Source organism: Papio anubis, chromosome 10, assembly GCF_008728515.1.
Source record: "Papio anubis isolate 15944 chromosome 10, Panubis1.0, whole genome shotgun sequence".
Classification (NCBI taxonomy): Eukaryota; Metazoa; Chordata; class Mammalia; order Primates; family Cercopithecidae; genus Papio; species Papio anubis.
In genome coordinates this window covers 10518807-10545093 of record NC_044985.1, presented here as the reverse complement: position 1 = coordinate 10545093, position 26287 = coordinate 10518807, and the positions used below count along the sequence as shown (strand labels likewise).

Here is a 26287-nt window from a genome sequence, read left to right as displayed (position 1 = left end):
ATGTAAGCATTTAGGTTTATAAATTTTCCTCTCGGCTCTGCTTTGGCTATATTCCACAAGCTTTGATATGTTGAGTTTTCTTTCAGTTCAGTGTTTTTTGTTTTGTTTTGTTTTGTTTTGTTTTTCTCCAGAGTCCTCTTTGTCCTGTGGGTTATTTAGAAGTTGTTTAATTTCCAAATGTTTCCTGTCTTTCTCTCGCTGTGTTCTATTTTGATTTCATTATAGTCACAGAACACACTTTGTGATTTCAGTTATTCTTAATTGAGTAAGGTTTGTTTTATGACCCAGGATATAGCCTGTCTTGTGAATGTTGGTGGATGCTTTAAAATAACATATATTCTGCTGTTGTTGAGTGGAGTGTCCTAGAAATGTCAGTCAATTCTATTAGTTAATATGTTGTTGAGTTCTTTTATATCCATGCTGATTTTCTTTTTTACATCTTTCCTGATTAATCTAGCAATTGCTGAGAAAGAGATGTTGACGTCCCTAGTTATATTTGTCCCTTTTCTATGGCTTGTTTTCTGCCATTTTATTACTAGTTTTATTACTTTATTATTTGTTTCCTTATTTTCTGTTTGTTCTGCTTTTCATTTTTATTTTTACTGCTTTTCTTAGATTCGTGGCATTTTCTAGAATTTCATTTTTGTTTTTTTTTTGAGACGGTGTCTCGCTCTGTCGCCCAGGCTGGAGTGCAGTGGCGCACAGTCTCTGATCACTGCAAGCTCCGCCTCCCAGATTCACGCCATTCTCCTGCCTCAGCCTCCCTAGTAGCTGGGACTACAGGTGCCCGCCACCACACCCAGCTAATTTTTTGTATTTTTTTTTAGTAGAGACGAGGTTTTACCGTGTTAGCCAGGATAGTCTCGATCTCCTGACCTTGTGATCTGCCTGCTTCGGCCTCCCAAAGTGCTGGGATTACAGGCATGAACCACCGCACCCAGCCTCATTTTTGTTTTTATAGTGTCTTTGAGAGTATATCTTTGGATAGCTTTTTTAGGTGATTCTTGCTATTATAATTTACATTAAAAAATTTTTATGCTATATCATTAACAGCATTTTATCCCTTTGAGTACATATAAAAACCTTATCTACTTTTAGAGGCCTTTCCTTCCCCCTTTATAATAGAATTATTATAGTATTGTGTTTTCCCCAATATAACTGTGTTAAGTATTTTTCTATATACATTAGGGGCACATCAAATAGGTATAATTTTTGCTTTAGCCTTTAAACATTTATTCTTAAAGAGAAGAATGGGCTTTTGTATTTACTTCCATTTCTCCCATTTCATTACTCTTTATTCTTTTTTGTTGTTCCAAGTTTCTTCATGTTATTTACTTTCTGGTTCGAGAACTTCTGATAGGTCTCTGATGACTGGAGGAACACCAGGGTCCTTTGTCTCAGACCAATTAGATAAACAACACGGATACATGTGGCGCGGTTTCAAGGTTTCAGTGAGCGGAAAGTTTAATAAGAAAGAAGGAAAAGGCTCCCCCTTACAGAGACCTAGGGAGTGGGGCTCCGAACAGAGAGGAAAACCCTGAGTGCACCAGAAAACAGTCGGTTATATTAGGAGGCTGGAGGAGGTGGTGTCTGATTTGCACAGGGCTCAGGGCATTGATTTGATCAGGTGTGTCATTCACGTAGTCAGCGAAAAACCTGGCTCTCCCACCCTGGCCTTTTAACATGCAAGTGCAGTTCGCTATGATGTCCTGCACACACGGAGTCATCTGGAGGCAGCCATGACACTTGGCATACATGGTGATGAGGAAGAGATGGAGGAATCACCATGCTGAATAGACCCAGTTTCTAATCACCAGTATTTGCATATCAAAGCTTGCTGGCCTGGCTTGTCAAGCTGCTTTTCTATTAGAAAAGAAATGTTTCAGGAGCTACCTTTATTAAAAGAATAAAAAACCTTACTGAGGACTCCTTACCCTCTCTATCTGCCTAAAATAATTTCTTAATAACTCCTGTAATATTTCCCCTGAGGAGATGTCACCTTAACTGCTGTTACAGGGTTTTGGGCGACGACTCTTTCTGGTTACTTCCTGCTGAAAGGGGGCATCAAGTGGGGAAGAACAGCTCGGGTTCCTCCTGGGGTCGATCTAAGGGTCCTTGGAAGAATGGTGTGCCCACGCATGGTTCACTTTGTAGCACCATTTGGAGTTTGATTGCTTCTAGGCAAGAGACAATAATTGGAGTTATAGTAGTGAGTATACAAGGTGCAAATATGAATACAAGATGTATAAGCAGGAGGGAGCTTAATAAAAGAGCTAACCAATTCCATAAAGATGACTGGAATTCATTAAAGAGGGATTGTAACCACCCAGGACTGAAGCCTGCATTTTTTTTAGCCTGTCAATTATTTTGATTTGATTTTTAAGTATGTGTATATTTTCCTCTACTTGACTAGAGGTGTTAATCCAGAAACAGCATGTTTCATTTAAAAGTGCACAGGTACCTCCTACTTCAGCTATCAGGACATCTAAGGCCTGTCTATTTTGTGCTACTACTGAGACTAAAATGTCTGTAGATGGCTGTTGTGCTTCTATGGTGCCTACAGTTGCTTTCCATCCTCATTGCATCATAATAGAAATATTAAGTACTGATCTTTCAAGGAGAGGGGTGCCCATAAACCAGAATAGACCTATGGCTATAGAATTTCTCATCCATGGTTTTTCTAAGATGGTGTTATCATGTGCATGCCCTCCCCAGTCTACCCTTTCAGTTAAATCTCCATGCCAGGGCATAGAAATGATAGATCTCTTTGTCCAGCATATACGAGATAATGCAGTTTGCCTAAAAGACCCTGAGTTAGGGATGTCCCCAGATGATGCTGCCATCTCAGGAGAATTTAAAAGTAACAAGTCGAGAACTACTGCTTTTGTAGTACAAGTTCCCTTACAAGGCCTTGGGAGGATTACGTTTATCCAGGAGCCACAAAGAAAATATAGCCCTGTTCCTTGAAGGGATGGTTCTAAGTTGTGGCTTGTGAGAGACACCAGCAGATTTTTCTCATATCATAGAAGTTTCCCTTCTTTACATACAATAGGGACATCCTTGGGATAAGTATATCCATATTTAGAATAGTCATTTACAATGCTGTTTGGAATTTGACATGCCAAGTGAGAAGGATCCACCTGACAAATGGAGTTTCGAAAAATTAAAAACATAATATGCCCTGGCCAATATCTCAGATGATCCTTGTGGCAAGGGCTGTCAGTCCAGATGTCTCCAGTTCACCCACAGATTTGTAAGCTGCTACCATTAGCAAGCATCATACAAGGGTCTGGAATTCCATGGGGGAGCATATTTGGAAAGGCTCATGTGTTCTTTTTTTTTTTTTTTTTGAGACAGAGTCTCACTCTGTCACCCAGCCTGGAGTGCAGTGGCGCGATCTCTGCAAGCTCCGCCTCCCTGGTTCACACCATTCTTCTGCCTCAGCCTCCCAAGTAGCTGGGACTGCAGGCGCCTGCCACCATGCCCGGCTAATTTTTTGTATTTTTAGTGGAGGCAGGGTTTCACCATGTTAGCCAGGATGGTCTCAATCTCCTGACCTCGTGATCCACCCACCTTGGCCTCCCAAAGTGCTGGGATTACAGGCATAAGCCACCGTGCCCGCCCCATGTTATTCTTTACATTATAGTCAGCATGGTGACTTAGAGCATACCACTCCCATCGGGACTTCCAACCAGAAGGAAAGGCTAGATTTTGAAAGCCCCCCATTAGGGCTTCTCATCCTTTTAGATCGCTCCTGTTGCGTTTTCCTCCCCACATCTTTGAACTATCAGCAATTACAAGTGTGATGTTACAGGATCTGAGATCTCCCAAGTATGGTCCTTCCCTACTGCTTTTAAAGCAGAGGGAGGTATTTGCTATTACCCGGTCAACTTTTACCAGCCTGAGGGTGTGAAGTTTATCTTTGGGGAGAGTGTTCTTTGGCACTGGGGGAAGAGCGTTGTGCTGAGAGGAGTTAGTTACCCAGTTAAAAGTGCCCCAAACTATGTCCCATTTATGTCTCCTAAATCTTTAAGGATTAAAGGTAAAGCTAACAAAGGGAATCCTACGATGGTGAGTTGTGGGTCACTGAAGGGTTCCTTAGTGTCATTAAACTGAGCAAACCACTTAGGACAGACCCAACAATTAGTCTTGTTATCCAAATGGGCCATGGCTGATACTGCAGGAGCTAAAGGATGTGACATATTACTAAGTCTGACAAGAAGTCCTAACAGACATATTGATAGTAAAACACTCATGTTTACTTCCTGTTAGTAACTGTTATTCCTACTAGGAGGATGATAATTAAGCAAAATGCTACAGTAATTGAGATTCTCTGTCCAATATTGTACCCTGAGAGTGCTACAGTCTATAATCCTACTGCAAATAGTAGAGTGTAGCAATTCCTGCAGGGGCGGCATGGTAAATAATTCCCATCAAAAAGAAATTCTAATATTTGGCATTGAATCTCAAAAAGAGAGGTAGACAAGACAAAAAGTATTTGGTGAGGTAGGGGTGAGACTGCATAAAATGAGTAGTTCTCACTCAGTTACTTATCTTTTGTGACTTTCAGCTTAAAGATCTCCCATTTCTTTTTTATTGATATTTAAAAAATTTTTTTTTTTTTTTGAGACAGAGTCTTACTCTGTCGCCCAGGCTGGAGTGCAGTGGCGCGATCTTGGCTCACTTCAACCTCTGCCTCCCGAGTTTAAGCAATTCTCCTGCCTCAGCCTCCTGAGTACCTGGGACTACAGTTGTGCACCACCATGCCTGGCTAATTTTTTTGTATTTTTTAGTAGAGACGGGGTTTCATGATACTGGCCAGGCTGGTCTCGAACTCCTGACCTTGTTATCTGCCCACCTCAGCCTCCCAAAGTGCTGGGATTACAGGTGTGAGTAACCATTCCCGGCCAAGATCTCAAATTTCTTATTTTTGTATTCTTTTGTTGGAGACAGAGTCTCGCTTTGTAGCCCAGGCTGGAGTGCAGTGGTGCAATCTCTGCTCACTGCAAGGTCCGCCTCCCGGGTTCTCCTGCCTCAGCCTCCGGAGTAGCTGGGACTACAGGCGCCTGCCACCATGCCTGGCTAATTTTTTGTATTTTTTGTAGAGACCGGGTTTCACCTGTTAGCCAGGATGGTCTCGATCTCCTGACCTTGTGATCCACCCGCCTTGGCCTCCCAGAGCGCTGGGATTACAGGCGTGAGCCACCGCTCCGGCCAGATCTCCTATTTCTTCACATTGATATTCAGAACATTCTTCTGGGCTGTCAGGGGTTGCTCCCTCAGTTCTTCAGGCTTTGACGCAAGTGTTATGTATCCAGGAGTAACTTTTATTCCTGTAACTTTTATTGCCTAGAGGGGGTTAAAAGAAGAACAGTGTTAGGCCCTTCCCAGCTTGGGTTTAGGGAGGGAGGGAGAGAGAGAGAAGGGAGAGCCTTTATCAGTACCAAATCTCCTGGGTTAAATAGAGGTGTCCCTGTTTCCTGGGGTTGGGCTTTTGCTAATTGTGCTAATTCCTGTTGGAAGTGAGCCAGAGAGGTTATATGCTTAACTAGCTCAGAGGTTTCTTGATCTAATAGAAAATCATTGGTAAGGCAAGACTGTCTGTACAGCATCTCAAAAGGGCTAAGACCTAATTTTGAAGGGGTATTTCTTAATTGTATTAAGGCCTTAGGAAGAAGAGTGACCCAAGGAAGGTGAGTTTGTCGGGATAATTTTCTGAGGTGTCTTGATAATATCATTCGTTTTCTCTACTTTTCCTGAGGATTGGGTGTCCAAGCACGATGGAGATGATATTCTATGCCTAGGACTTTTGAGACCCCTGTGTGACAGCTGCCTTAAATGAGAGCCCTTTGTCACTTTGAAGGTACCTACGTAGAGGAGTTATTCCATTAATTAACATTTTTATTACCTCAGAGGCTTTTTCTGTATGGCATGGAGATGCTTCTACCCAGTTAGTGAAGGCATCTACCCATACCAGCAGGTGTTGAATGCCTTTTGTTTTTGGCATATGGGTGAAGTCTAGCTGCCAGTCTTCCTCTGGATAACTTCCTATTTTTTGGGTTTGAGGAGGAAGGAGTTGCCTGTTCAGGGGATTTTTAAGACAGACTTCACAAGCATTAACAACTTGCTCGATTGTTTTTAGTAAGTTCTCTCGTGAAAACAATCTCTGGCACATCAGTAAGTTTTATCCTTTCCCAAGTGAAAAGCTTGATGAAAGATTTTAAGGACTTTGTGTTGGCTGGAGACTAGCAAGTGAAGTTTGCCATCCTCTAACTGTAGCCATCCTGAGGGCTGACAAGTATCCTGAAGAAGTGGCCCATTCTGTTTCTGTAGGGGAGCACTGAGGTTTAATTTCTCTTATGGAGCCTTCCCAGATTAGAGGGGTTTGAAGTGTGTTGATGTCTTGAGGCTTCCTTGCCACTGACGTTGCTGCCTAATCAGCTAATCTATTTTCTTGGCTACCTCATCTGTTCCCTTTTGATGTCTCCTACAATGCGTCACTGCTATTTCTCATGGAAGGAAAACTGAGGATAATAGCCTGTTAATTTTCTTGTGATATTTTATAGGAAATCCATTGGTAATAAGAAAATGCCTTTCCTTTCAAATGGCAGCATGAGCATGGAGATGGCAGCATGAGCAAGGAGAACCAGGCAAGCATACTTGGAGTCAGTGTAAATGTTAACTACCTTTCCTTTGTTTAATTCAGTTGCTCTTGTAAGAGCTGTTAGCTCAGCTAATTGAGTGCTTGTGCCTGGAGGGAGAGACGCAGTTTCAATGATGTCATTTAGAGTGACTACTGGTATCCTGCCTGACTGATCCCTTTTTCTACAAAAGAGCTGCCTTTGTGAAGAGGGTCCAGTCCTGGTTCTCTAGGGAAGTTTCCCTGAGATCTTCCCTGGCTACATAGGTCTGTACTATGACTTGTTCACAGTTATGCTCGGGTTCCCCTGTTTCCTTGGGGAGGAAGGTGGCTGTGTTTAGGCGAGAACAGGTCTTTAATTGGATGTTGGAACCCTCCAACAGCAGGGCATGATATTTAAGGGGCTCGCCAAAGGCTCCCCCTAGAGTACTGTAGTATTGCCACGTTATATGGGGTATAAACAGTTAAATCATTTCTTAGGGCTAATTTGGATGCTTCTGGAACCAGCAGAGCTACTGAGGCAATGGCTTGGAGACATGCTGGCCATCCTTTAGCCATCAAATCAAGTTCACCACTTAGGTAACCCACTGGCTGTTGAGCTGGTCCTCAAGCCTTTGTTAAAACTCTTACAGCCATTCCCTTCCTTTCTGATACATACAGATTGAAGGCCTTCCCTACCGGAAGGCTGAGAGCTGGTGCCTTAAGCAAGGCTTGTTTTAGCTGGTCAGAGGCCTTTAGAGATTCAGAATCCCAGGTTAAAAGATGAGTTTTAGCTCCCTGAGTTTCTTTTCTTTTTTCTTTTTTTTTTTTTTTTGAGACAGAATTTCGCTCTGTCACCCGGGCTGGAGTTCAGTGGCATGATCTTGGCTCAGTGCAACCTCTGCCTCCCGGGTTCAAGCAATTCTCCTCTCCCAGTCTCCCCCCAAGTAGCTGCTTTGCAAGCTGCTTTTCTATTAGAAAAGAAATGTGCAGGGCACGGTGGCTCATGCCTGTAATCCCAGCACTTTGGGAGGCCAAGGCGGGCGGATTGCCTGAAGTTAGGAGTTCGAGACCAGTCTGGCCAACATGGTGAAACTAAAAATACAAAGAAAATTAGCTGGGCTTGGTAGCATGTGCCTGTAATCCCAGCTACTCCGGAGACTGAGGCAGGGGAATTGCTTGAACCAGTGAGGTGGAGATTGCGGTGAGCCAAGATTGCACCACTGCACTCCAGCCTGGGTGACAGAGCGAGACTCTGTCTCAAAAAAAAAAACCAAAGAAATGTTTCGGAAGCTGCCTTTATTAAAAGAAAAAAAAACCTTACTGAGGACTCCTTACCCTAACTGCCTAAAATAATTTCTTAATAACTACTGTAATATTTCCTAGAGCATTATTTTAGGGATGATCTGTTGGTGATAATTTCCTTAAATTTTTCTGAGAATATTATTATTCACTCTTCATTCCCATTGAGTATTTTCTGTTGACATAGAATTCTGGATTGACAGGCTTGGGTTTTGTTTGTTTGTTTAGCAACTGAAATTTTTTTGTACACTTCCTGATAACGGTTTAGATGTTTGTCCCCTCCAAATCTTATGTTGAAATGTGATTCCCAGTGTTGGAGGTGGAGCCCAGTAGAAGGCAGTTAGATCATGGGAGCAGATCCCTCATAAATGGCTTATGACCATGCCCTTGGTGATATGCGCGTTCTTACTCAGTTAGTTAACCTGAGATCCGGTTGATTCTGGGACCTCCCACCCTGGCTCTTTTACTCCTGCTCTTGCCATGTGATGTGCCTGCTTCCACTTTGCCTTCTGCCACGATTGTAAGCTTCCTACGGCCCTCAACAGAAGCCGAGCAGATGTTTGTGCTGTGCTTATACAGCTTGCAGATACGTGAGCCAATTAAACCCCTTTTCTTTATAAATTACCCAGTCTCAGATATTATTTACAGTGACGCAAGAACAGCCTAACACATTTCCTTTTGGCCTTCTTGGTTGCAGATGAGAAATTCATTCTAATTTGAATTGTCATTACCTATTGGTAATTTCTGGTTTTTTTTTTAGTTACTTTCAAGATGTTTACTTTGTGTTTAGCTTTTAGTATTTTGATTATGATGTGTTATAAGGTAAATTTATTTTGATTCATTTTGTTTGGGGTTCACTTGGATTCTTGAATGTGCGTTTTCGGTTTTGCCAAATTTGTAAACATTTTATTTTGACAATAAAACGTGAAATGAATGCTGCTTCATTTTTTCTTGTCCCACAGGTTGCTGACAGTCTGGTTGTTGTCATCCTTTTATTTTTTCAGTCTGTTTTTTCTGTTGTTCTTTTTCTTTTTTTTTTTTTTTTTTTTTTTGAGATGGAGTCTTGCTCTGTCGCCCAAGCTGGAGTGCAGTGGTGCCATCTCCAACTCCTGGGTTCAAGCGATTCTCCTGCCTCACCCTCCCGGGTAGCTGGGACTACAAGCGTGTGCCACCATGCCCGGCTAATGTTTTGTATTTTTTTTTTTTTAGTAGAGACAGGGTTTCACCATATTAGCCAGGATGGTCTTGATCTCCTGACCTCCTGATTCGCCTGCCTCGGCCTCCCACAGTGCTGGGATTACAGGCGTGAGCCACCGCGCCCGGCCCTTTTCAGTGTTGTTCTTAATGACTAATTTCTATTGCTTTTTCTTCAGGTTCATTAATCATTTTTTTTCTTTCTTATCTTTATTCTTCTGTTGAGCCCATCTAATACGTTTTTGTTACTGTATTTTTCAGTTATATAATTTGCATTTGGTTCTTTTATATCTTCTGTTTCTTTGCTGAAATAATCTTTGTTTTTTTTTCTAATTTTCTTTTTAACAACATTCATAATGGTTGCTTCCATTGAAACTTTTTTTCTGATGACTGCTTCCAAATCTTTGTCAGATAATTCCAACATCTGATTCATTTTGGTGTTGACATCTGTTGATTGTGTTTTCTTATTCTAGTTGAGATTTTCCTAGCTCTTGTTATAATGAATGATTTTAGATAGTATCTCAGACATTTGAGACATTTTGTTATGAGATTTTGGATCATATTTAATTGTCTTCGTAGTAGGGAGTCACCTTGGTAGCATACAGGTCTTGGCCTGCTTTTTAAATTTTGGTCAGTTTCAAATGTAGTTAGTTCATTGTTAAGTGTCCCATCCAGGATTACACTTCAAGATTTAACTATCCCTTTTTCCATCTACCTTTTCTCTCAAATCTTCTTCCTCCTGTCTGTTTTGGAGACACCACTTTCTACAGCAATGCAATGATAGCTGTGAAAGTCCAGGCTTCCTCCTCAGCTTCTCCTAATACCCACTCAATAAGGGAAGCCTAATACCTCCTGCTACCAGTAAGCCTAAGTGAAAGTTCAGGATATGTTTTCTGCTTCTGCTTTACACCACCCTAGAGGAGATGTTATGAAGTACTACTCGGTACTGTTTGGAAGTGGGTAGAAGTTCAGGCTTTTCACTTGCTGCCTGCTCAAATCAGGTGGCACATGAAACTAGGCTTCTCATTTGATTTCCATGGACACAAGTAGAGAAGGGCCCAGTTTTTTTCCCATTGGGTTTGGCATTGTCAGGTTTCTGTGCTGCCATGTACCCTTTTCTGGTCCTTTTCCTAGAGAAAGCAGGCTTTTCTTGGGCTCTTTCATCAGCACCTATTGGCATTTCTGGGTTACAGAATTCTGCAGTACCCAGTCTGTGATATATAGGAAGTGAAAGAAAACCCAAGGTATAGAGCCTAGAAATAAATCTATACATTCAGTGGAGGAAAGAATAGTTTCTTCAACCAAAGGTACACTGGACTCACCTTAGTAGCTTTTTAAAAAGATGAATGCTTGATCTCTTCCCCAGACAAATATAATCAGAATGAGAGACAGGTCAGGGAGGTAGACTGCATCAGTCTATAAAACATTTGCAGGCAATTTGAATGGAAGCCAACATTGAGAAGTGCTGTTTGAAGCACATACTTCCCATGATTGATGAGTTTTTTTCAGATAGCCATTTGACCCAATTCTGGCCTATAAGAGTCTTTGTACGGTAACTTTTACAAGGGAGCTTGTTCTTTTGAACATTGTCACATGTGGGTATGAATCTTGGAATTGCCGTGAGCATCTTGCTAAAGGCTCACAAATATAGCCAACACTTGGAATGCAGATGAGAATGATGGAAAGAAACCTAGTCTTGATGTCCCTTGACTGCCAAATTAGCTTGCTCTGGAGTCTTTTGTGCCTCTATACTTTCTATTATATGAAAAAAACAATGTCCTTATTGTTTCAGCTGTAAGTTTGAATTCTGACTGGTATCTGGAAGTTTCTAAACTGCTATAGCTAATGAGAAGAAAAACTAGTGGTAAAATATATCACTATTCTCTACCATGTCCATTTTCTGTTACTATAGCAGAATACCTGAGACTGGGTAATTTATTTTAAAAAGAGGTTTATTGGCTAGGCGCGGTGGCTCACGCCTGTAATCCCAGCACTTTGGGAGGCTGAGGCGGGCAGATCACCTGAGGTCAGGAGTTCGAGACCAGCCTGACCAATCTGATGAAACCCTTTCTCTACTAAAAATACAAAAATTAGCCGGGCGTGATGGCATGCACCTATAATTCCGGCTACTCAGGAGACTGAGACAGGAGAATCGCTTGAACCCGGGAGGCAGAGGTTGCAGTGAGCCAAGGTCAGATTGTGCCATTGCACTCCAGCCTGGGCAACAAGAGTGAAACTACTTCTCGAAAAAAAAAGAGGTTTCTTTTGGCTGGGAAAACAAATCCAAGATCAGATTGCCATATCTGGTCGGTCCTGAGGGTTGCATGCTGTGTCATAACATGTCAGAGAAGCAGAGGGGGAAGTGGGTGCATGTAAAAGGGACAGAACCCCAGGGGCAGCCTCACTTTATACCAACCCACTTGTGGTAATTAATCTAGTACTGTGATAGTGAGAACTCACTGGCTCCCTTGAGAATTAACCTTGTCTCTGGAAAGTGACATTAATCCCTCTAAATGATCTAATCACCTCTTAAAGGTCTTGTCTCTCAAAACCACCATACCAGGGACCAAATTTTCAACACATGAATTCTAGGGGACAAACTCAAACCATTGCACATGTGTTTCTAATATATGTCATATATAAATGTAGCAAGAATAAGCTTCTCTAGTGAATTTATTGATAGGTATAGAAGATTCCTCCAGTATTAGATTTTGTTTGCTACTTATATTAAGATGCCAGAGTAGTTGATATTGTTATTGCTTGTTTTGTCAAATTGCTTTCCCAACAGCTATCTTTCTACCATGTTAGCAGCAATAAGTATTTCTTGTCTTTATTTTTTATCATTGGATTTTATTTTAGGGATTATTGTTTGCCCATGGCATGTCATTATAATTTCCCAGTTTCTTTTTAAATTTTAACTGAACATGTTGATCATTTGTCTGTTTTTATTCACTAGTTATATTTTTTGGTGGGGAGGATTATCTAATCATATCTTTTGTGCCACAATTTAACAGCTTTGGAATTTGGGGAAGTTGTAGTTACTTCCCCAAAGAATAGTAGTACTAATTCTACATGATAGAATTAGTATGAGGTTAAAATGAGATAGTTTTCTAAAGTTCTCTGAGTACTTTGGCAATGAAAATATTAGCAATCCTTTATCAATTAGCTATGAATTATTGTTACCATCTTTGTTTCCCCTTTTATGGCATTATTTATTTTAATACAAAATTGTATTTTAAGTAATATTTAGCCAAATATATCACTTTCCAGTCACAATTTAAATATAAGAATAAAAGGCATAACAAAATGATATAGATATATACATGAGTTGATGAGGCAATATTATGAACTAACAAAAATACCATGATAGCCTGAAAGTGGAAAGTATTTTCAATAAAATGTTTCTTTATATTTTCGTAGTATATGCTCTTTAAACCAGTTTGCCTGAGGTCAGGTTGTTTTCTAAAAGTACTATGTCACATGTGAAGTCTTTTTTCTCAACCAAGTCATCGGTATGGAAACAGTTACCAAGTTAACCCATTTATGCCTAGTGCTCCATTATTGGCATGCTAAGCTCCTGGGAGTTATTTATATCCTACTGTTCAAGGTCATCGCCAAGGCCTGATTTTTCGCAGAAAAAAAGTTTGCTACCTCTGCCATAAATGGGTTAATATATGAGGACAAAAGTCGACCACGTTAAAGAATGTAAAGTGTGTAACCTATCAAAGTTGATTTCATTCAATTTTTTTTCCAGAAACATGATCAGGGGCAAGTCTTGTTGGATATAGTCTTCAAGCATCTTGATTTGACTGAGCAGGACTATTTTGGTTTACAGTTGGCTGATGATTCCACAGATAACCCAGTAAGTTTAACATTTTGTCTTTCATTTTTATTTAGTTTTTCCTCTCAGTTTAGTATAGAAAGTCCTTTCTGATTTACAATATTCACTGATTTGATGAAGTTTTTTTTTACTTGACTTAAATAGAGGTAATTCTTTTTCTTTTGTTCCTCTTTTCTTGACGTTTTAATCTTTCAGAAGTTATTAGCTTTAAGGCTTTCATGATTATGTCAGGTAATGTCACTTTCATTGATTATATGTCTCAGACAACTAAAAAGTAAGTCCAATTTGTGCCTGTTGACTGAAAGAGAGGAAATTGGGTATAAAGGTTAAAATACCTTCAGATGTATATAGTCTGCACTAAAGTAAAATTAGTTTTTTTATTTTATTTGTAGAGAGCTATTTCTAATAAAAATTCTTAATTTATTCAATGTCAAATTTCCAAATTCTATCAGAGACCCTCATAAATAAGATAGAGATTAAATTTCAGAGCGGTACAATTATTTGGCATTAAACTCCTTGGATTTTTACTTATTCTTCAGTAATTGCAATTGTGGTTCTTTTAATTAGAAAGATCACATCATAGAAATAGAAGATAGCATGTGAATAATAGAAATGTTTACTTTGACAATTAAGCATTATAAAATGCACTAAAGGATATACTTACTCTGAACCTAGATAAAGGGTATACAAGCAAATTCTGATTGAATTCTTTGTAAATTTATATGCTTACACAGTGAGGAACTTCTACAATAAAGTATATTCTTTTGATTACTGTAAGAGGATCTCCATTTTGAAGGGAATATTTCGTATACTTTTAGAAAAATTAGGAGGCTGAAGAAATGGTTCTGAATTAATGTTTTAGAAATCTGTTTATAAGGCTATATTAATAGAAGGGCTATAGAGAATACAAGTAATATTTATGAGAAAAGTTAGTTTGTTTTTTCCTTCCCCTCTCTCGTGGTTGGGATCTTCGTTCTCTGAATGAATAGCTAGTGGGAATTATATATGAAACGTTAAATACTACCACTTATTTTCTTGACATCATTTACTGATTTTGTACCACAAACCAGCCATGGAAAAATATGAGGATGGCACAAAGAAAAACAAACCAAGGGCCAGCTAGTCTCAGAGAAAATAAATGCTTTTATACTGAACTAAAATTAAAATAAACTTTCCTCATACTTTGATGCCTTCACTAGACGACCTGAGCTTCTTCAGGGGCCTAGAGTTATACTGTTGTTTCCTGATAAATAAACCCATGTAAAAATGGAAGTGAGTAGAAATATCAATAATGCAACCTTCCCAGGTTGAACCTTAAATAATCAAAAGGGTCAGAATGTAGTTTAAAGAGAGTTTATTCAAGTGCAAAGGTTGAGGACCTCAGCCCAGGATATACTTGCAAGTTGCCTTGGAGAGTGCTCTGGAGAACATAAGAAAAGTTCGAGTTTTTAAAGAATAAACAGGATCAATCAGGTGAGCGAGTAAGTGCAAAAGTTGTTCTTCAGGAATTCTCATTGATTTACAGAAATAACATTGGTTAGTGATTGGCTATACATGGTTGAACTATAGGGTGTATAACATTTTATGGCTACTTGGCTTCAGTCTACAGCCCATATAGCAGGTAGCTTCAAGAGATAATTATGTCCCTGAAGGGAGAGTGAGATGTGACTGCTGTTACTTTTTAAATGCCTTTCTTGTCCTGATCATTTAAAGGTGCTCACATTCCTCAGATAAAAGGTTTTTTTCCTTTCTTAATTGTGAGCCAAGCAAATACTGAAAGGTGACTGTTATACCTCATTGAAGTATACCTCATGGAGAGAAAAAATAAATAATTCTTAGATCTTGCTGACCCTCGTAAGTCAGACCCTCTAGCTATAGGCTGGCATTAGATTGACTGGGTAAGTGACAAGATGACAAAAGAGGAAGAGACCAGCGACTCACCACTGTAGTCACTACCATAAGTATGAAAACCATCCTTTTCAGGAAGCACTCCAGAAGGATTAATATTGAGATCATGTATACTACAAGAGATAAAAATTCTGTCACATCAATTTGTATACAAAAAGACATATCATATACAAAAAGATGTAGAGCTAATTACACCAGAATGAATGTAGGGAAAAAGGTATTTGTAGCTAGGTTGATCTTTTTGCTGTCTCCTACTTTTTCTTTCTTTGTCTTTTCTATCTTGAGTATTCCTTCTCAAATAAGATACATTCCAGGTTCCAAGAGTCCAGTTGTTTATGATTCAAAGTAATTCTTCCAGAAAAGTAAGAATCAGAATTTTAAAGGCCCAAAAGAGGCTTTAGAGATTATCTGGCCTCACACTCTAATTTTTCATAAGACATCATCCCAAGCCAAAGCTACTTCCTGGCATTAGTGAAACTAGGACCTGGATCTCCTAACTCCCCATGCTAGTCTTGTCTGCTGCACTGCAGTTTCATTATTTAAATATTTGGAAGAATTTTTGAGATGCAAAAATGTGTCCACAGAAGGACCTTTAGAGCACAAATCTTATAAATAGTGTCCCATTTCTAGTTGTCAAGAGCACAAATCTTATAAGTAGCGTTCCAATTCTAGGTGTCAGTGTGAATTAAGGCTTTGAGGATAATTAACGGACTGAAGGAAAAAGATGCTATGCTTCAAGAGAAAGGAGTAGGGGAGTATCATTTATAAAACATCTGTGAATTTGTTAATCAACTAAATGTTTTGCTTATAATATTCCATTTTATTCTCACAATACTTTCCTCACTTATGATGAAAGTGTCATTAAAACCGTTTTAAAGATGAAAAACTAATGCTTATGAAAGTCAATTTGTTTAATGTCATGCAAACTACTGAAGTAGCTGAGAAAGAACTTGAACTCAGATCTAACTTCAAAGCCTATACTCTCTACCACATGATATTGCTTCCCAAGTGATGATAATATGGATGCATAGGATTTACATAGTAAATGAACATATTAAGGAGAGGAGGTAACCATGTAATAAAATTACTATTAGTAATCAAAAGGAATTTGACAAGATTCTACTAGAATTAATTCTCACCTATCTTTAGCTCAGAGTTTTTAAATCTTAAAACTTATGTATGTTACATATACATATGCACATGTATGTATATATTATGTATATATTTTTGCATATTTTTATATATTAGTTTTAGAGAATTAGAACTACTATTGCCTTAGACATTGAAATTAATGTAATTGGGTTTATAATTGATAAAAGGCACTTAGCATGTTGTTTTTTTCTCATAAGTATTAAATAACAAATACAGAATAATAGCTGACTGTCTTTCCCTTTAGAATCTTCCTTGGTAATAAGTTCCAGTGCAACAAAGAAAATTACTTAAAGCTTTGACGTTTCAGAATTTCTCATGCTTTAATTTAAGACCTATGTATCACAATTTTAGCTTTTAGCATAATATCTTGTTGTAGTAGTAATATTCAGTAAATGTATGTTGAATTAATGAGGAAAATAATATTGTGGTTATAATTCATTATGCATTATTTGTTTAATTTTATGAGCAGTTAAAGGTGGCTTTTCTTAGTGGTCTTTATCAGCATGCTATTTAACAGAGCCTTGAGATTATATTATTCCTGTGCATTTACTGTTACTTTCCTTATTAAATTGAATTATACTGCTCTTAAGTAGGATAGAGGGTAGATTATTAATTATTGTTGGCCTGATCTTTGTGCAAGTTCAGTCTTCTGGAATTTTTGTTGGATTATGATATTTTACTGGTCTACTCCTCTTTGCATAGCTCCTAACCCCATGGTTTTCAAACTGCAGCCTGCATGAGAAACAACTGGAAGGCTTCTTAAAATACAGATTTCTGGGACCTATGCCTAGAGACTTCTGAATCAGAAGGTCTCCTGTGGAACTCAATCAATTACTTTCAAATAAGTTCCCTTGTGTCACTAATGCTGCTTGTCCAAGGAACCATGTTATGAAAATCATTACTCTAATGCAGTATACTGTTAATTAACACTACTAAATTATGACATCATTTATTTGTTACAATTTTATTTACCTTTTCAGTATTTCTTTTATATAACTCAATTCTTATACTATTTATCACGTTAGGTTTGAATAAATATGAGAAAAGTCACATAGAGGCTGACCATTATTTCAACAAGCCATGTTTGAGTACATGGTTGCTAATATGCTTAAATTTATTTTATATATTTCACTATTTCTTTCTTATCTGTTCATATGTTTCTACTGTAATATCTTAATTCAAGCTCTTATTTACCTATTGTGTAATCCTCTTTGGTAGCCTGCTAACTGGTATTTTTTGCTTCTTGTCTCTTTTAACTCTGTTGTATTTTGAGAGGGAATGGCAGAGAAACCTGGGGTACACCGAAGTGTTTAAGAAAGAAGCAGGAGCATATGCCGAGATCAAGAGTGAAGAAACAGGAATGCTGAATTTGAAGAACTGGAAAAAAGTTTTAGTATTAAACTTTTATTTAATAAAAGGAGAAGGGGTAAAAGATGAGGTTTGAGCAGTACATGATATCATAAAATGCCTTTTAATCCATGATAAAATCAAACATGAATTTTTTTATATGACTAAACATAAGACTTGTATTTTACACATATCCCTTTGGTTATAGTGTAGCCAGTAACTAATAGACAGTTGGGAGATTGTTGGAATAAAGAAATTACTAAGAAAGTAGTGGTTGGCTGTGGGGAATGAAGAAAAGAAGGTAAGTTAGGAGATAGTCAACAGGACTGGCTGATTTGATTCAGATAGAATGAGTTCATGAGGAAAAGGGGTAAATCAAGGTTACTACTTCAAATTCTGTTTTTGGCAGCTTGGTAAATAGAAAAAACATGCAAATAGTATTGTTGGTTTTCTTTTTCATTTCAAAATGTTTATTTCTAGCATATAGAAATACAGTTAAGTTTGTGTATTGATTTTGTATTCTATACTCTTCCTGAGCTCACTTAATTCTAGTAGCTTTTTGTAAATTCTATAGAATTTTCTACATAGATTATCATGTAGATATATGGTAAATTACATTGATTTTCAATTTTTAAACCAACTTTGTGTTTCTGGGATAAACCCCAAGATGACTGACTGATTGTATATTAACCTTGTATTTTGAGACCTTGCTAATACACATTACTGTTAGTAGTTTCTTTCATTGATTCCTTAGGATTTTCTGTGTAAATAATCATGTCTTTTGCAAACAGGGACAGTTTTACTTCCTCCTTACCAGTCTTTATCCTTTCTGTTTTTCTCATTTTTTGATTTGTTATTGCACTGGCCGAAGCCACCAGGGCAAAGATGGATAGAAGGGATAGGAGCAGACTACCTTTTCTTGTTCCCGATCTTAGAGGAAAATACTGAAAACACTGTTTCCCCATCAAGTACACTGTTGAGTTTTTTCCCTAAATCAATGTAACTGAGGCATAAATTACAGAGAATAAGATTCAGCAACCATTCATAATGAAAACTCAACAGAACTTGGAAAAGAAAGGAAAGTTTTTACTGTACAAAGGACGTTTAATATTTAAAGATGCATCCAGAAAATGCAAAGTAAAACCACAATGAAGTAGTATTTCCACTAGAAGTAGTATATCCACTAGTAGTATATCCAGTGAAGTAGTATATCCACTAGAATAGTTAAAATTAAAAATTATTTCAATACCAAGTGTTGACAAGGATGGGGAATAACTGATAAAATTGCTTGTGGTAATTTAAAATGATACAACCACTTTTTGAAAAATAGTTGGAAGTTTTCTTGTAAAATTAAACATAGGTTTAATATATACCACTGAGAAATCCCACTTTTAGCTATTTATCCAAGAGAAATGAAAGCATCTCACATAAAGCCTTGTATACAAATGTTCATAGTAGTTTTATTCATAATAGCCCAAATGTGAATTAACTTTAATGTCCATCAATAAACAAAGGGATGAAAAATAACTGCTGTGTATCTATAGAGTAGAACACTATATGGTTCCGTTTATATTAACTTACAGAACAAGCTAAACTGATACATAGTGACCAAAAGCAGATCAGTGGTTGCCTAGGGTTTGGTGGACTGATTGCAAAGAAGCACAGGAAACACTTCAGGATAGAAATTATCTTGATTGTGGATGGTGATGATTACCTGGCTGTATACATCTGTCACAATTTAAACTGCATATTGCAAATGGGTACAGTTAACCTGGCTGGACCCAGAGTCTGTATTCTGTGTCCAATTTGGGAGGAGTATCTCTACTTATTTCTTAAAGGTTCCAACTCCTCCTCTTTCTTGCGACTCTGGAGTCTAACTATACATGCATAGTTCAGCTGTCAGCCAGAGCTAACCCTAACCCTAACCTTAACCCTAACCAGAATGAACAGTGGTTCGTTGGTGTTCATAGCCAGAGTTTGGGGCTAATCCTCTTTCTGAGTTCTCCTTTTCAGAATTTCCTCCCAATTTTCTGTCTTTTTTTTTTTTTTTTCCACTCCATTCCTAAACTCTGTCCTCTGACACCTCAAGTCAGTAAGGATGTCCTCTGCCTGTGCAGGATTTGAACTTACCCTTAGGCAAAGATTGTTAATATGTATGTCAGCCCTTACAGTTTTTCTGTTTCTTCGAGAGTAGATTTTCCTCCTCTTTTTGCCTACTTTTGGTTGCTTTCCAATGTCAAATAGTACATACAGAGAATAAAAATGAATGCCATCAACAGACAAGAAATTTTCAAGATTTTTTAAAAGATTGAATGTTGACATTCAGTGTTGATAGGATTGGTGGAAGAGTCAAACCAGAGGAAAACTTACCAACAAGGTGTTGAAGAGGAGAGATTTCTGGGTAATGTAGTATGGGTATCAAAGTGATTAACTGAGAAACTAATTGAGGCCACTTGGCCTCGTCTTTTCCCCTTTTCTAATTGAACAGAGGGCAACAGATATAGTTCCCTGTGGAATAAAGCTGTGTGTTAGGGTATGGTTGTTGGGGGAAGACTCATTTTTCTTTAGCAATATGATTATCCACCTCGAAAGCGCAAATGAATCATTTGGAAAACTATTATAGCTAGTAAGATTTAGAGCTCAACAAACAAGTATCAGTACCTTTTTATATACCATTTAGGAGACATACTCCAACAAAATAGCAAATCACATTTTTTTAAAAACCCATCTTCATTAAACATCTAGGAATAAACCTTAGCAGGAGTATCAAGAGCCATATGAAGAAAATATAGAACTTTGCAGGAAGATATAATAGAAATTATGAATAAATGGAGATATACCATGCTCATGATGAGGAATGCTCAGTATTGTAAAAGATCTCAGCACTATTTCAGTTTCATTGGTAGAACCAGTGGTATTGCTGGTTAGAATCTGAATGGAATTTTTGGGGAGAAGATTTGACAATAGGATCCTCAACTTCCTCTGGAAGAGAATCTGGATAAACTTAGCCAGATATATAAAATATAATCAACTTGTCCTAACAGATATAAAAATGTATTATGATGACATAGTACTTAAAATAGTATGTTCTTAGTATGGATATAAGCCAGTGGGGTAGAAGAAACAGCCCAAGTATCAATTTTTGTCTGTATGAAAACATAGTTTATTATAATGATGGTATTCAAGACAGGTATTAGAACAATTGGTTAAAGATGGGAAAATATGTATTTAGATTCCTAATAGATACTATATATAAAAATAAATTCCAATGTAAATTTAAATGTAAAACAATAGTATAAAAATGTTGGGTAAGAGTTGGAAACATTTTAAATAATATTTGTTTATTATGATCATCCTAGGCAACAATAGTTCATGCATTTGTAAAGGAAATGTTGATAGATTTCACTGCATAACGTTTAGAATACACACTGAGGACAAAATACCAACTCGAGGGAAATACTTGCAACTTATGTAACATAATATTAAAATCTAGAAGAGCTTCTACAAATAATGAATAAAAGTCAGATAACCCAATAGAAAAATGGGAAGATAGCATGAACAGAAAAAGAGTAACTATTAATGATAAACGTGACAAGATATTCAGCTTCACTAGTTAATCAGAGAGATGCAAATTACAATGATAACACTCTTTGCATACTAGATTAGCAAAAATACAGATTCACACTACCTGTTCTGGCAAAGGCTCGGGGGAAATGTGCATTCTCAAGATACTTGGTGAGAGTATAAAGTGAAAAAGTGTTTTTGGAAGGCAGATGGCAGCATATATCAAAATTAAAAATTTATTGTATGGAAGAATTTCTCTTGCAACACTATTTTTAATAGGAAATAGTAATGGAAAAACCTGAAACCCTCATAAGAGAATAGTTGAATAAAGTATGTGACATCTGCTGGGCATGGTGATGCATGCCTGTAGTCCCAGCTACTGGGGAGGCTGAGGCAGGAGAACCACTTGAGCCCAGGAGTTCTGGACTGTAATGTACTATGCTGATTGGGTGTCTGCACTAAGTTCAGCATATATATATAATTATTAAATGCTTATATGCAGGTGTACCACAGCATTGTAAGGTATACTTACTGGTAGTGAACAGAGGCTACCTCTTTGGATGGGAGAGTAGAATTGGAAGAGCCATAATAAAGGACTTTTATGTGTTTTTTTGCTGTGTGTGTGTGAGAAAGAGAAAGAGAAAAAAAAAACTTGAATGTTTTATATTGATACTGTTTTTTTAATAAAAAATTTATTATAGAAAACAAAAGGGTAAACGATCATTCATCTAAACTTGGCTATGCTTCCAAATCCCTTGGGAAACATAAAAAAATTGCTGACACCCTATGCCTAGAGATTCATGGTTAGTTGGTCTATTCACCTAAATATCTGAAGAAAGTCCCTATGCGAGTCTGATACTCATTGACCATCATTCATAGTCACCCATTTGGTTAAGTCACCTGGATTTTATAATAAAATAATAAAAGACTTGAGAGGTAAAAGGGGAGCTGTAGTGGGAACGTATTCACACGAGGATTTATCGAGCCCCACTAGTTCTCCAGCATTGTTTTTGTTTTAATTTTATTTGTTAAATTTTGTTTTATTTTTATTTAGCCATTGTTTTTGTTATAATTTTATTTTATTTAGCATAGTGAAAGGTAAAGTTGGGATCAAATCCAAGTTTTCCACATCTTTTCTTTCTACTGTTTTACTAAGCCCTATGTTTTTTACTGGATCTAGTGACTCTCCAGAATTACTTTATTTGGGAGATGTTCTTCCTCCCAAGTTTCTAACTTGATTTCTAGTGAGAAATAGGATTGATTTATAAGAGAAACAAAAGGTTAATATCACAATGTGTACAGCTGCCATTAAGATGAGTAATGGCAGGTATTACTGCTAAAGATTTCTAAAAATGGATAGAAAATGGAATATTTTCAGATGAAATATGCAATACTTGATCTTTGCTATCTTGGGCATAAATACATTCTGTGCCTGAAATATCTCACCTTTACTTTAACTCACATCCTTCATTCCCCTCACATCCTTTACCCTTCCCCTCTCCCTTCACTTTTTTTAAGACTTAGAGTAAAAGTCACTTTCCCTCTCAAGCCTTTCCTGACTACCACTACTCCCCAGGTATAATTTATCTCTTTCTTTTTTATCTGTAGCAGTGGTGATACTTGATTGAGCTGATATGTTTCTTACCAGTTTTTGAGGATAGGGACCATGTTTTGATCTTATATCACCCCAGTACCTGGCACAGTGCCTTATAGAAAGTAGGCTTCAAATAATGAATGAGTTAAGGGAAAAAAATACACATCTAAAACTTGATACTGTGGAAAAGAATGTAAGCTAGAATTTAATCTCCAAAGTGATACTGAAACAGATGAAATAAATATATGGCTGTAATTTGTCCATATTATATTTTCTTTAAGACCAAGGCTGTTTACAATAGCAACCCTGAACAGTTTGGAGTTAAATTACTTGTTTGATTGATTGAAACATGGTCTTGCTCTGTCACCCAGACTGGAGTGCAGTGTGCAATGGTGCGACCATGGCTCACAGCAGCCTCAACCTCTCAGGCTGAACCTCAACCTCCTAGCTTCCCACCTCAGCCTCCCGAGTAACCAGGACTACACGCATGTACCACCACACGTGGCTAATTTTTTTTTTTTTTTTGTAGAGATAGGGTCTTACCATGTATCTTTCCCCTAATTTGCAGAAAGATACAGATGTACAAATAGAGGAAGCTCACTGAACTCCAAGTACAGTGAAAGTGGTCGAAAGACAGACTTTTGAAAGCAGCAAGAGAAAGAGAAAAGTGACTTGTTACATACAAGTGCACCTCAATAAAATAATCAGTGGATTTCTTAGTAGAAACCTTGCAGATCTCAAATGTAGAAATTTTATAGCTACGTTTTGGCAGATGCAAAAATTAACTTTGTCATATGAAGCAGTATATGGAGTAAACAAGAGATTCTTCCCAGGGAAAAGAATGGGAAATTGGCTTTGAAAAGATTAGAAACCATGAGCCATCAGGTAACCGATTAGCAATGTCTAATCGCTTTGAAAGGTTTGAAAAGATTAGAAACAGAGCTCCATCCTTAAGTAGACACTCCTTCATGAATGGAGTTGATGATGTAGTGCCATCTCTTATTAGCTATCAGTATTAACTAGATAGTTATAATTTCTAATAAAATATTACATTTAAAATTCATATATATTTCATTGCAGACAGTTCACCTTTTCTCAGATGCAGCACAGTAATCCAGTTAGTACAGCAGTTCTTGGCACAGAAAATGCTGTCTGTAACTATAGGTGGTGATATAATCCCAATGCCCATTTATGTAAGAACAAAATTAAGGGTTTATAACATGTGTTTTCAAGATGTATTAAAACAGTTACTGTAAGCAGTTCCGCTCCCAGATACATATTGAAGAGATTTGAAAATGTATGTCCACACAAAAATTTATACACAGATGTTCGTAGCAACATTATTCATAATAGCTAAAATATGGGAACAATCCAACTGTCAATCAAGTGATGACTAGATAAACCAAATGTGGTATATCTACACAATGAAATATTCAGCAATGAAAAGGAAGGGCATACCACAGCACACTCATTGGGATGGCTATAACTTTTTAAAGGTAGTGTTGATGAGGATGTGAAGAAATGGCAGACTTTATACATTGATATTGGAGATGTAAAAAGCCACTGTGGAAACAAGTTTGGCAGTTTCTCAAAAAGTTAAATATACAGTTATCCTGTGACCCAACAATACTGCTCCTAGGCATATACCCAAGAGAATTGAAAACACATGTTCACACAAAAATGTGTACACAAATGTTCATAGCAGTATTACTCATAATAGTCAAAAAGTAGACACAACCCAGTATCAGCCACACAAAGGAATGAATTATTGTTAACATGCTACAATGTAGATGAACCTTGAAAACATTATACTATGTGAAAGCAGACAAACACAAAAGTCAGCCTGTTGTATGATTCCATTCTTATGAAATGTTCAAAACATAAATTCGTAGAGACAGAATGTAGGTTAGTGATTGTTAAGGGCAGGAGGGAAGGGCATATTGAGACTGACTGCTAATAGGTACAAGATTTCCTTTGAGGGTGGTGGAAATATTCTGGAATTAAATAGTGACGATGGTTGCATACCATAGAGAATATACTAAAGTATAATGACACATACCTGTTAAAATGGTAAATTTTGTGGTGCATGAAATATATCTCACTAAAAATACTGCATAAAAATAATGCTGAGTCTTGTCATATGTCATATTTTATAATTTTAGTTTGATAAATTTTGCAAAGTTATCCTCCATTGAGATGGTACAATTTATACTTTCAGAAGCTATGTACGAGAGTGCCTGTTCTTCTCACGTGTATGTCATCATACGTTTCAGTCTTTGCCCAATGTTACTGTTGAAAACTAATAACCCAATGTAGATTACTTTTGTATTTCTCTAATTATGATCAAGATTGACTATCTTGTCATATACTTAAATGCCATTTGTATTTCCTTGATTGTGAACTTCCATTCTTATTCATTGCCTGTTTTTCTATTAGTGTCAGTTTTTTTCTTATTGATATGTAGAACTTCTTTATATATTATGTTTTTTCCTAGTTTGTTTCGCAACTTAATGATGGATTTTTACAACAAATGCTATTTTTACCGTTCAGTAGTGCTTGTTATAGCACTGTTCCATCTTCCTGGTTTAAACCAAGAACCTAAGCCCTATCTCATTGATATCATTGTTGAGAGCTATTAAATTTCTCAGTGCTTGTCTTTGTACTTCTAAGCTATGTCAGCTTAACGCATCTGTGTATGTAAATGTGTTTGTATTTCTTTTACCAGAATATTTTGAAGGAGAACTGAATGAGGAAGACAGGTTTTCAATAGATTAATTGATCTGAAACTTTGATTGTAGACAGTCATTAAAATTGATATAATTTATGACTTTTCCTAGAAGATATTAAGAACAAAAATCATTAGATTAATAGATAGATGGATGGGAAGGTGGATAAATGGGTAGATAGATTGAGGAAAGTGTATTAAACAGGGCTGAAAATCCTACCCCTGGCTATTGAGTCATTCAGCAGGTTTAGTCCTTCAGTAAATTATTTATTTACTTACTTATTTACTTTACTTACTTTCTTGCTTATTTTGAGACAGGATTACAGGTGTGTGCCACTGCTTCTGACAGTATTTTTAATTCATGTTATGTCAAGCCCTGTGCTAGGTGCTGACTGTACAGTATTGACTGAAACAGCTTTTATCCCTGGTTTCATTATAATCTAATGAGGGAGTCAGAAAAAAAAAAAGGTGAAACAAATTTAATTGAGGCAATGTAATGAAGGAATATAATGTTCCTTGTTTGTAGAAAATAAATGGGAGCTGTATGACATACTTTTGGTAGGGTGGTCAGTGAAGGCCTTTCTGAGGTGGCAGGCTTTAAGCTGAGACTTACAGATAGTGAAGAGTGCTGTAGGAAATCTAGAGGGCATTCTGTGAAAGGGAAGCTTGAAATTGAGGGACTTACGATGACATCTTTCAGAAACAGAAAGGAGGCCGTTATGGCTGGAATTTAGTAAGTTGAGGTGGAAGAGGTAAGAAGAGACCATACCAGCCATAGTTTTTGGATCTACTACTGAGAAATTATCAAGAAGTGTTAAGCAAATGAGTGACATATTCAAATTTATGTTTTAAGACTACTCTTGCTTCTTTATGGAGCATGAAGAGGGACATGGTGATAAGAACATCAACTGGGAGAGCAATTAAGTGGCGATAGGCAGAGCTTAGACTAGAGAGATAAGGATGATAGACTGATAAATTCTAGATACAGTTTGAAGATAGACTTGGATTTAATGTGTTGGATGTTATGGACAGTGGAGAGGA

General features: G+C 37.3%; 1 protein-coding gene across 4 annotated transcripts in view; it reads left to right on the top strand.

Annotated features, from left to right (window-relative positions):
* PTPN4 (protein tyrosine phosphatase non-receptor type 4) overlaps positions 1-26287 on the top strand; it is a 240837-nt gene that overhangs the window by 106579 nt on the left and 107971 nt on the right. For all 4 annotated transcript variants that reach the window (XM_003909217.4, XM_009185052.3, XM_009185053.3 and 1 more), the window contains exon 3: positions 12870-12977. In XM_003909217.4, coding sequence (XP_003909266.1) covers positions 12870-12977 — 108 coding nt within the window. The remainder of the gene's footprint in view (positions 1-12869; positions 12978-26287) is intronic.